At 41.3% G+C, this 13,035-nt stretch overlaps 1 protein-coding gene across 8 annotated transcripts in view; it reads right to left on the bottom strand.

Moving 5' to 3' along the window:
- The window catches only part of LOC131687977 (zinc finger protein OZF-like), a 220,908-nt gene that overhangs the window by 141,169 nt on the left and 66,704 nt on the right, over positions 1-13,035 (bottom strand). Inside the window, exon 3 of one of the 8 annotated variants that reach the window (XM_058972157.1) lies at positions 7,777-8,956. The exons of 6 other annotated variants lie outside the window; for them this stretch is intronic. In XM_058972157.1, coding sequence (XP_058828140.1) covers positions 7,783-8,956 — 1,174 coding nt within the window. In that variant the 3' untranslated portion in view covers positions 7,777-7,782. Of the gene's footprint in view, positions 1-7,580; positions 8,957-13,035 lie in introns of those variants that run through there. One more of the 8 variants, XM_058972146.1, reaches the window with a different exon arrangement.

Consider the following 13,035-nt stretch of genomic DNA (forward strand, 5'->3'; position numbering starts at 1 on the left):
GCGGCATTTGCAACAGGACTAAGCTAGTGACGGAATCCGGCGCTAGCCTGGACCTGTCACTAAGCTGGTGACGGATTTTTATGAGACAAAATCGAAACGCAAATTATATTACAAATCCAATTAATCGTTCAACGTGGATATGCAAACTTGATAATCTTGCGAATATCGTTCAGATAATTTATTACACCTGGCCAATCTGCCAGAACTACAGTTTGTAGTAGCTGCTGAAATATATCGGGTAAATTGTAAAGACCAAAAGGGAGTCTCTTGAATCTGTATGTCCTGTTCCCTGCAAAAAAATTGGTCAGTCGTCTACAATCTTCATGCAATACGACGTGAAAAAATGTACTCGATAGATCAATGGTAGCAGACCATGATGTACCATTGGGATTCATTTGTTTGAACCGCTAAGGTTAACGTCATTCTTGTCTTTGGAGACAACTAAAGGTGACGAACAGAAGGATTTGTCCATATGCTCCGTTACTCGTTCCGATTATTCCTGAGGTAAGCAGCTCATGAAATCTTTTCTCTGTTTCCTTCTGGAGGGCTGGCGGAATTCTGGAGAAAACTTTTCTCGATGGGGCGTGTTCTTATCATAAGCTTTATAATATCATAACCTTGCTAACAGAGTCTACGTCCCTTCCAGATTCAGTCCTGACTTGGACTTCGCCTTCTGTGTTATACATTCATCTTAAACGCGCTCATCTTGATATTTTCATCATTTTGAATTGATCTCTCCACTGTTCGAAGGACTTCTTGGCTATTTCATCTTCTCCTCCCATTGACCTGCATTCTGCAGTCTTCAGTGAAGCTTTATATTGTAGTAACACGTTAGCGGTTAGTTACACTTTAGCGTGTATTCAGCAAATCTTTTAACGCAATCACGCAACACTGCTGTCAGTTTACCTGATTGAAATAAACCATGATATAAAGTCTCATTCTAGTTTACAAGTGCTACAGTACGGATGTGTTTTGTTTTAGTGCGTGCTTTAAAGAAAAGTCCCCCTACAGCTGTTTCTCCGGTTCTCTAACTTTTACGGTCCACTTTGTACAGGCAGGTCTGTTGGATCCTTCCAGACTGTTCGGTCACAGGAAGACCGTAATTAAATTCTTATATAAAACCAAGCGAACGACAAAGAAGTCATAATAATGATGTGTCATCAACAGATCAACGGATTTCGCGTATTGTCGGATTACGTGACATCGCTCCCATATTCTGATCGCCGTTGCCTATTGGTTCTTCGATCCATTCGTTAGGTTCTTATTGGCCGGGTGAACCCAAATCTAGTAGTATTGACAGAGACCCATTTGACTCAAACCCGAGATATGGATGTGAGTTTACTATCTCAGGGTATAAATTGGTGAGTTGTTTTTCCTGATCGGTGCATACTGGGAGAGGTTTTGATGTACATAGTTGATTGTCTAGAATTTGAAACAATTTCCAACAAAACGGTCGGCGATAACTGGTTTTTGGCAGTTGAAATTAAGCATTCTAGTTTTCCGGGTATCTGTGGAGGAGTTTACCATTCACCAAGTGGAAGCCACCGAGATTTCCTGGAAGCGCTTGAACATTGGTTATAGGAAATTATTTCGGAGTTGGGGTGAACGTGGTTATTCTCGAGAACTGAAAGCAATAGTAGATACCGTAGGAATGAAGCAAAAAGCTTCGGAAGATACCCGTGTTTGCCTCAGGAGCAGCAGTTTGATTGACTTGGTTTTCTCCAATATTGAGGAGTGCGAAGCTAAAATTTTAGAGGAGTGGAAACTCACTGACCATGAGACAATCGGAGTAGCTTTTATTGGTTCTGCAAATTTGTACTTGCCAGATCGTAATAGCACACATTTTTCATGGAAAATGTACTCTAGACAAAAGCTACAAAGCATTCTCAGAAGCGACAGAACGCTTTTGAATGACAGCATCAGTGGAGGGAAAAGCCCAAGTTCTTAGTTCCGCTCTGACAAGTGCAGTAGCTCAATTAACCGAAGTTCGTGTAAATAATTCCTCCAGGCCAAATAAATGGTTTGGATCTTACTTGGCATCGATAAAATCCCAAAGAGATAGTGCGTCTAGATTATTTAAAGAAACGAAAACCTCAGAGAACTGGCAGGCTTATAAAATTCTCCGCAACAACTATGTGCGTGAACTTCGTTTAGCAAAAAACCTATCAATTCAGCAAGAGATAATTGAATGTGCTGGCGACTCCAAAAGGCTCTGGAAATGTTTAAAAGCTCTTATCAAACCTGGAGATGGTAAAAACTCAAAGGTTATTTTCGATGGTTCAGACGAGGTGTATTCTGACGAAGTTACGGCAGAAAAACTTAAGAAGTTTTTTATCAAAAGCGTTGAAGAGATTCACGAAGCCGTTCCACCACCTACAGGACGACTAGTGAAGGAAAGCGAGGTAACCGAAAATCAGTTTTGTGTTTTCAAGCCTATCAATATGCTTAAACTTAAAGAAATTGTCTCGAACGTTAAAACTTCTTCGGGAACGGACAATGTTACTAAGCGGGTGCTGGTGGATGCGTTTGACATAATTGCTGATAGACTGTTAAAAGTTATTAATGAGTCACTTCGGCAAGGTGTTTTTCCGGAAGCGTGGAAGAAGACGGTCGTAATTCCAGTTCCAAAAGTTCCAAATGAATCACGAGCAGAGGATCTATGATCTATGAGAAAGTTTTAGAAACGGTCGTCAAAGAACAATTGATGGGCTATGTAGATAGTGCTGGTATACTGTTGTGTGAACAATCAGGATTTCGGAAAAATCATTCGTGTGAAACAGCGCTTAATCTCTTATTATTAAAATGGAAGCAGGCCATTGAGAATGGAAAAGTTGTTCTGGCAGTTTTTGTTGACTTGAAACGAGCATTTGAAACAATTGATCGCCGTAAACTGATTTGCGTTTTGGAGAAATATGGTGTAAAAGGAAATGCTCTTGAGTGGATTCGCAGTTACTTAGAAAGACGTACGCAAGTTACAAGGTACAACCGCGCTACATCATCGGAAGCCGAAATTAACCTTGGTGTACCACAGGCTAGTGTACTAGGACCTCTTTTGTTTATCCTATACATTAACGACACGAGAAACATTTTGGAAAATGCGGAAATAAACTTGTTTGCCGATGACACAGTTTTGTTTATCATCGGTAATAGTTTCGATGAGTGCATCAGGCTAATGAACCTTGAGCTGATGAAGTTTAGTGATTGGTTGAAGTGGAAAAAACTCAAACTGAACATTTCCAAGACCAAATATATGATTGTAACTACGCGACAAATAAATGTAAGTACTGCAACAGTTGAAAAAGATGGAGAGATAGTTGAACGAGTTGCAAGTATCAAATATCTTGGGGTCATATTGGACGAAAAACTAAATTTTAATGAGCACGTGAACTATACAATCCGGAAGGCTGCCAAAAAGTTTGGCGTTCTTTGTAGGATTAATAGGTTTCTCACATTTGACTCAAATATAACTGTTTACAAGACCATAATAGCTCCCCATTTTGATTACTGTTTTTCCTTATTACGCTATTTTGTTTTTAGCATCCAAGAAACAGCGTAAGCGAATGCAGATCTTACAAAACAAGGTGATGCGACTGTTACTACGATGTGACAGACTAACTCCGCGACATTTGATGCTCAATTGTTTACAATGGATGTCAGTTCAGCAACGTATTGAATATAACACACTTGTTTTCATCTTCAGAGTTTTAAATGGAATGACGCCGCAGTAGTACCTGTGTAGCACTGTTGTGTACGGAAGAGATATGCACCGGTATGAAACCAGACAAGCCGGCAATCTGAGATTGTTGAGCGCTAAGAAATCTTGTATTTATTTTATAAAGGCTATAATTTGTTCAACGCATTACCAGAATACGCCAAACGGACTAATAACCTAAGAGAATTTAAGCAGGACTGCAAGATATTCGTGAAGCAGAGGCCATTGGATTTATAAGAGAGAAGGATGGGCATACACGGAAGTGAAGTAAGATTAAAGAAATCTCTCATGTGTGAAAATTATCGAAAGATATCTGCTCGTAAACCTTCCACACTACAAAAGATGTGTATGGGTGTGAGGTGGGCCATCCCAGATTGTTTTGTACCGTTAAGAGCATTCCTGAACTTAGCTGCTAATAAAGCATTTCGACGTCTTTCACATTCTAAAGCCTTAGTCAATACGCTAACGTCAGCTTTTGAAGCTTTTGTTTTTTCTAAAATGATACTATTGAGAATAAATTAAAAAGCCTCATTTATATCCAGTCCGATACGAAGGTATTACGTTATAATTTTTGTGCCGCGTAAGTCCCCGACACTTGCTTACGGATCGTCCCTGTATCAGGGGAATAAAACGCGAGCGATAACAATTAAAGCAAACTATATGTTATCGAACACATTAAGGTGAAGATATGTGGAAGCCAGGAACGCACGCTTGTTGCTAGGCACCGACGCGCTTGTTTACATTGAGAAAAAATGGAATTCGAAGTGAAAATTCAAACGCACAAATGAGAGTTTTCGGACATTTTCCTTCGGTCATCTGCACATTGGCAGAAAATTAAAGTTTCGCGGGTGTTTTTTCAGTGGTGTGTGATTAATGCACAGACTAACAGACATAACTCTTAAAAACAAAGCTTCGCCCGCTTTAACGGTCATTTTAAAAATATTTGTCGTTGGGACTGTGGCCACATTTGAAATTATGGCGCCACTGACATATGAACAAGCATATGGGGGATAGACCACTAGTGAAAAATTGTTCCCAAACCTGAGGGGTAACCCAACAGTAAATGAGTGTTTGGGACTGTGAATAAAAGGTGGAGCTAGTGTTCTGGGAAAATTGTCGGATTGGTTTTTTTTTAGGGAATTCGCTCATAGTGTTATGTCTGTTAGTCTGTGATTAAAGTGCATTTGAAAGTGCTCTGAAAATGGAAGAAGAAAAATAAGTGTTTCGAAAAGAAACCCCAAGTGAAGAGGGGTGATATTTTCGCACAAAATAAGAGCTACAGATGGAATTCCGTCAAAAACTCGGCTTGATTGTATAGGAAAGTGTTTTAGCTTCCTCAAGTAGCAATGTCGTGGTACACCGGCAAGGTTAGTGTATTGAAAAACGTATTTTTATATTTGCTCATGTCAGATACACGGTTAGGCAGGGGAGAGGGGAGTGTGCAGCGTAGGAGCTATGCTGTGTCTTGCATTTTTAATGTCCTTAAAAGCACGATACAACTTTATATCGGACGTAAACAAACTGAACTTGACAACCAATTTGTTGCCATACCACCGTCGCTATGGAGTCGTAAATCTTCTCAGAACTGATTTCATTTTAAGGTTGCATAGAGAATGCGCAAAATTCGCAAACGAAAAAAGCAGTTTTTTTTCCACACCGTATGTCAGATCTTTATAAAAATCAATCAGCGTGTGTAGAATGTTGTTACAGTACTGCTGATTGATTTTTATGAAGATCTGACATACGGTGTGGAAAAAAACTGCTTTTTTCGTTTGTGAATTTTGCGCATTCTCTGTGCAACCTTAATCTTCGCGAATGAAAATATTTCTTCTTGTTTATTATGACCATAAGCAGCAAAAAGTTATGGTGATCGGATGCGAACTGTTTGTTTTTTTACAGTTATTCGGAATTCGTAATTTTGCGCTGCTTTAAATGTTGTGCTGATATGGTCACAAAAGCACAGAGTGTAAATATTCACAGGTGTGCTCCAAACGTGCAGAAAATCATGTTACGGCAGATTGTACATCGGAGATGCTATGTTGCACCAGCTGTGTTCAAATGAACAAGGACAGGAAATTAAATTCGGACATAAATCATGGTACTTATAGCCTCGAATGCTCCGTCTATAGGAAACTCGTCGAAAGGAAACGTCAACGAATTCTCCGTGCTGAATAGCAATTACAGCCTACCGGGTTATTAGAACGACGAAACCGGACTTCTTCTGTTATTCCAGGTAAAGCTATAGAGGGTATCTTTCCTCTCGAAGGTTTTCTCGATACTACACTCCCTCAAAGTAATTTTTGGTTCCAGTCTACCATTGGACGGTGTACTTCCGGCTCCGAAGTTGATACTCATCTTGCAACAAGCAACCTATACTGGATACACCTGCTCAAAGAAATGCCCGTTTTCAGCACAGAATATACTACCAGAATGTGAGAGGACTACGCACAAAAATCGATGAGCTGTTTGTAGCTGTATCTGACGCAGAACACGATGTCATTGTTCTGACAGAAACGTGGCTGAACGACGAAATCAACTCGCTGCAGCTGTTTGGACCTAGATATACAGTCAATCGAAATGATCGTGGAGTGGGCGTAGCGTATTGGTAAATCGATTGCCTTGTATGCAGCGCACCTGGGTTCGAGTCCCGACCCCGCACATAGGGTTAGAAATTTTTCCTAAGAGATTTTTCTAACCCGAAGAGGCGAATGACCTTAAGGTTAAAACCTCTATAATTGAAAAAAAAAAAAAATGATCGTGATCCAGTCAAAAAAGGGGCGGTGGAGTACTCATCGCTGTTTCTAATCGGTTTGCGTCCAAACAAAAGAACTGTCACAATCACGGTCTAGAACAACTATGGGTAAACATTCACAGCCATAGTACTAACACATGTGTAGGCGTAGTATATCTCCCCCCCCCCAGACTCCGCGGATACACATCACCCCTCCCTTCTTTAAGTTAAGCAGACCTATCCTCAACAGGTTATTTTCGATGAGATGCTTAAAGATTTGAAGTTCAACTTCTCAAAAACCGATTTCCCTATACTAAACAACGCACTGCTGATTGGGTAGCTCCACTCAGCGCAATCCTAAACGTTTCTGGTCTTTTGCAAAATGGCAAACGTAATGAGAGCGGGCTTCCTTCTAACATGACTTTAGCGAACGAAAGTGCTAGAACGATCAGTGGCATTTGCAATCTGTTTGCCAAACATTTTTGGAGTGCATTTGAAACAGTTTCGACTACTCCAGCACAGGTCGAAACCGTACTACGCGATGTTCCCAGCTATGTGATAAATCTTGATAACATCAGTTTTTCTGATGAAGATATTGTTTCTGGCATTGAAAAGATGAAACCCTCGACATCAGCTGGACCCGATAGTATCCCTGCTATTATCTTGAAAAAAATGCGCTAGTGCACTCTATACTCCTCTAAAGTTGATCTTAAATCAATCGTTATCGCAGGCGACGTTTCCTCTGTGTTGGAAAAGTCGGTTATGTATCCCGTCTTTAAAAATAGCAGGACGTAGCAAATTATCGAGGTATAAGTAATGAAGACGGAGCACAAGCAGATACTGTCTTTACTGATCTTAAAGCGGCGTTTGATCGTGTCGATCACTCGCTCCTACTGGCTATGAATGAAATGTTATGTGAAATATTGTATAATGGGTTTATGCCAAAAGATAATGAAGTTTTCACGTGCATTTGATAGATCTTATCTTCAAATGGGCTTTTCCTCATTCACTGTTTCATGTAGATCACGAAGGTCAGATGAAAAAAGTGATAAATAAATAAATTAATTAATCACACAAATCCACTGATATATTTATGAAAAATAATAAAAATATTAAGTCGTCCAACAAATACCTCAATCATATTTATTTACATTTTTCATTTCATTATTCTTATTCATTTATTTTTTAACTATCCGCGATCAATCACAAGACTGACTGTGACTAACCGACTGACCAAATGTGCTTACTCTCACTATCTCATTTCTCTCTCAATTACTCTCTCCTAAATTATTTTTTCCTATTGATTCTTTTAGTTACCCCTGTCGATACCTACAGGCGATTACATTACAGGCAGTTTATCTTCAGCGTGCATTTCTTTTACATGTTTCGTAAGGTTTGGTTTCCTCGTAAAGCTCCGCTCGCAAAATTGACATTGGAATCGATTCAGGCCCGTGTGAAGTTTCAGATGTTCCCGCAGGTTAGACATGGTAGTGGAGGCTTTGTCACAGATCATACATTTGTACGGTCGATCGCTGTGAATGTTGACTTTATGCCTATCCAGCTCTTTAATGGTGAGAAATTGTTTGTCACAATTAGGACATTCATGGAACGGTGTCTGCCGATGAACCTTACTATGAATGCTAAGAGTTCCTTGTTGGCCGAACTTTGCTCCGCATATCTCACATTCGAACGGTTTTGATGCTAGGTTCAAATGAATTCTCATGTGACCTTCCAGGGCACTAGCAGTCTTAAACGAAGAACCGCAAACTTCACATTTGTATGGCCGGTCACCGGTGTGACCCCGCATGTGTATGACGAGGGCAGCATTACTTCTGAACTCTTTGTTGCAAACATCGCACCGATGCAGACGTGGCTCATTATGAATCCTCTGATGCTGATTTAACTGTACAAGGATAGAGAATCGCTTGCCACAAGTGTTACATTTGAAAGGATGTTCAGCCATATGCACTCCACTGTGATACCGAAGGTCATAGATATGTTTGAAAGTTTTGCCACATACGTCACATTTGTGTGGGCGCTCGTTATTATGGGATTTCTTGTGCTGCACAAGGTTGTTTCCTGTAGTAAATCCTTTGCCACAAATATCACACTTGTACGGGCGCTCGCCTGTATGAGATCTCGTGTGGTCCATAAACAAACTCTTTGAACTGTATCCTTTGCCACAAACATCGCACTTGTAGTTGTGATTCCCAGTATGCAATCTCATATGAGTGTCCAGATAAGGTTGGCATGAGAAACCTTTGCCACACATTTCGCAATGAAATGGTCGTTCGCCGGTATGTGTCCTTATGTGTCTTTCGAGTAGGTTACTGCGCTTACAGATTTTCCCGCAAATGTCGCACCGGTGGACGGATTTTTCTGAGTGGATGGTTCGCATGTGCCGTTTTAAGTAGCCTAGCGTAGCGAGCTGTCGGTCGCAAATATCGCATTTGGTGGGCTTTTCGAGACCGGTGCTACCATCACGATCCGGCTCGTCGTCGTCGTCGGAGTGTCTGGAACAAAAAGAGAACAATTTGTCCACTATTAGAAAAGCTCTGCTAAGCGACTTTGCTGTAATTGTGATGGATATCCTCAAGCGTTGATTTTGCTATTGTTTCCTTTTAGATGGATTAATATCACACCAAAGCAACTAAGGATATCTGTTAGCTGAGCGGATTTTTTTATTCGGTTACATTGTAATTGGAGAGAAAGCAAGCTGGTGAATCTGTATCGGGAGAAACATCGTAATGAGTCCAGATATTGCTCATCGTCATAAGCTATCTCCTGTTCAGGGGACCCCCGCCGTGGATAATGACGTTGCAGAAACAACACGCTCAACAGTACTCTCAAGTTTTGGTGAAAATGAAGGTAAAAAAATGTTAAAATCAAAAAAATACTTAGATGACAATTCTTAGCAAGCAAGTAGGCGGATTACTCCTCGCCATCCACTGTGTGTAGTTTGCGTGATCTTGACGAGGTTTAGTTGTTATTGTATCGAAGCGACATTTTTTCAAAGATGCTCAAATTCTAGTTTCTTTGCTCGCCCACGGCAAAATGCTCCCAAACAACGGGTGTTCAATAAAAAATGAAATTTTGAATTTTAACACATTCAGTTTTTTTTTATTAAAACATGTTTATTCTTCAGAAAAACGTCAAAGAATATTGGAGAAGCGACTCTGGTCAGCCGTACGACGCAACTTAGTTGCGATGCTTTCACAAGAGCGCTGGCCGGTACTGACGTCCATCTTCCGGATCCTGATAGTCAAATGCTTCGTATCCTTTGCCCTCCAATTATTTTTGTACACTAGGGCACTGAGGGAGCCGAAAAAAATCCTCAATGGGACGGCACTAGGGAAAGCTGGTCGGGTTCGGCACGTACGGCATCTTTTTCTGCTCAAGATACTCCAGCATCTTCTTGACGTAATGGGAAGACGCCTTCCTTGTTCGGTCAGAAGACGCACTTTCCATCCGCATGACGCTCCTTTAAGAACGACAGAAGAATTTTCTCAAGGCACTCCTTCTGGTACACCGCTCGGCTTAAACCACGGCTTTGAAATCCCTCTGTCCGACATAGCGATGTACAGCATAACTTTCTTTTTTCGTCATCCAAACGGCAGTGCGATTTCATGATCGCTATCTGCTCATCCGTAAACTCGGAGGATCGAGTCTTCTTCCGAAAGATGATGACCTCCATCTTGAGGGTTCGGAGAATTAAGGTATGGGGGAGCAGTGACATTTTCGGCCGGCGTCACGCAAACCCGTGTTCCGTCCTTGTTGTCGCGAACAGCTTTTTCAACGTTTCTTCTTCGTCGTTATCTTCGCCGGACGGACTTCCGCTTCACGCTCAGGGATGCCAGGATCCGGTAAACTGTACTTACGGCCACATTTTCGTCTCAAAACTGGTCTACAGTAAACGTTTTTCCACTATGACCATGCGTTTCGTAAAACCGTACAGCACGCTCGCGGAGTGCTTGCTTGCTTGCTGTAGCGACGTCATCTTCGATTGAACTGACAGCACACGCACATGCCACCCATTTCTAGGGGGTCCAGAGAGCAATTCTCTTGGAGAGAAAAAATAGCTCAAAATTAATAGTTACTTTGCGGTTGTGCTAATAATTAGGCATACCATTAGCAGAGTGGGGCGTTTTGTCCGGTGATGAGCTGTTCTAAAAAATCGCAAAAAACTGTTTTTTTCACGCTGAAACCCTTAATACTCCCTTAAGTTGCTTGAAATAGTTCTACCAAATTCGACTCTTCCCGTTTGGTTGAAATACTTAAAGAAAAATTGTTGGAACTTACATCGAAATGGCCCTTTCACAACTTTTACGTATATTGTTGTATTGCGGAATTTTAAAAATGTGAAACTAATTTTGTACGATAATTTAATGAAATTATACTGTTATCAGTCATTTTTACGTTTGAAATAATTTTGGGATCCTAATAATATAAGTGGGGCGTACCCATACGTTTGGAATTTTCTTCACTTATTGATTTCTCTATGTTTCGTCTTTCCCAATTTGCAATTACACGTTTTCACCTATTTTCCATATTCATTTTATTACTTTTTTGTCCTTATTTAAATTCGTCATATTCCGTTAAATTTTATTCATTTACATCAATTACTCTAGTTTTATACATTTTAAATATTTTTTTTCGCGCATGTCGAAGACGTGTGGGGTATAGTGTCGCGTGTCTGTGCTCGTTGATTACCTCCCCCGCAGAAGAGGCGTACCCAATCACTTTGAATCCAGTTGGACTGCCATTGGTTTCACGATTACGGGGCTGATATTCTGGTGATAAGCGAGGTCTAACTAGGGCAATCCGAATGCTGATTAGTGACTGTTTCATCATATTTGCGGTATCTTATAACATGCGAATGGGTTGATCGGAACTATGTTCTGTCACACTACACGGACTACACAAGGCACAAGTACTATAAAGGGCGAACACGAAATTATTGCGACACCAAAAATGTCATGCCAATTTTTTTATAATGTTTAAAATCAAACCAAAATTTTAGTGTAGTTTTATACATATATTTACTTCAAAAATCAAAAGAAAAGTTAATCGATGGAGCCTTGATTGTAAAATTGAACGCATTTTCGCTTGATGCCCTCCATCAAAGTCTTTATAGTGTCATCCGGTACCAGTTTCTCAGTTTTTTTCCATTTTCTTAACATGTCCTCGTCTTTGACTGTCTTCTTGCTCTTCCGAAGTTCCTGCTTCATCATTGCCCAGTACTGCTCCACCGGGTGCAGCTCCGGAAAGTTTGGCGGATTCATGTCCTTTGGAACAAAATGGACGGAATTGGCCTCATGCCACACCGGGACACTTTTAGAATAGTGGCATGATGCCAAATCTGGCCAAAATAGCGGAGCTTCGTCGTGCTGCTGCAAGAACGGCAAAAGGCGCTTCTCGAGGCACTCAGATTTGTAGATCTCTCCATTTTTTGTGCCCTTTGCCACGAAAGAATCACTCCTCAGTCCGCAAGAGCTGATGGCCTTCCAAATGAGATAATTGGAGGCGAACTTCGACATTTTCTTCTTCTTAAATTTGTCGTCCACATAGAACTTGCTCTTGCCGGTGAAAAACTCCAACCCCGGAATTTGCTTAGAATCGGCTTTTATATACGTTTCGTCGTCCATCACACAGCAGCCATATTTTGTCAGCATCTTCTCGTAGAGCTTCCGTGCCCGAGTTTCAGCCGTCGATTGTTGCCGCTCATCGCGGTTTGGGAAGTTCTGTACCTTGTATGTATGTAGTCCAGCTCTCTTCTTTGCATTCTGGACGTAGCTCTGCGACATGCCGATCTTTTTAGCCAAATCACGGCTTGAGACGTTGGGATTTGCTTTAATCATCCGCTTCACCTTTCCCTCCGTCTTTTTGTTCTATGGTCCCGGTTTTCTTCCAGCTCCTTTGCCGTGGTCCAATGTCAACCGCTCCTGGAACCGCTTCAACACTCTGGAGACGGTTGAATGGTGAATGTTCAACATTTTTCCCAACTGCCGGTGCGACAGGTCAGGAAATTCCAGGTGTTTGGAAAGAATTTGTTCTCTCGACTCGCGTTGGTTCACCTCCATTTTCGTTGAATCAAAAAACACGACTTCGAGTTTGACAGCATGTAAACAATACACACCGATGAGAAAGTGTGCAAAATTTGGTTGATTTTTACCCAATGGTAAAAAAGTTATGCCCTGTTGAATGTGTCGCAATAATTTCGTGGTCGCCCTTTATATTCAGCATCCCCTATCATCAAACACACAAGCAAATCGTGCACGCTATCTGCACTGCCTGCTCAGTCTGGGATACATATTTGCATTTTGCTTTGTGCGAATCTTCCCGCCTGGGTGGATCATCTCTTGCGAGAGCTGTACCATTCCTACCGGCGATTGTCGCTCACTCTCGCAATAGAGACTGAACCGTCTGGGTTGGTCGGTTCCGACAGCATGAAGTAACAAGTTATTTTACGCTTGTCCGGACAAGATGTAGACTCGCAGGTGATTCGCATTTCTAATACCAAGAGATCCTGACTCCTACGGTAGCAGACAAAGCGTTAAGTCGCCGGTAAACTCTAAGCTTGCTCATATGACCC

Source organism: Topomyia yanbarensis, chromosome 1 (assembly GCF_030247195.1).
Source record: "Topomyia yanbarensis strain Yona2022 chromosome 1, ASM3024719v1, whole genome shotgun sequence".
Lineage (NCBI taxonomy): Eukaryota > Metazoa > Arthropoda > Insecta > Diptera > Culicidae > Topomyia > Topomyia yanbarensis.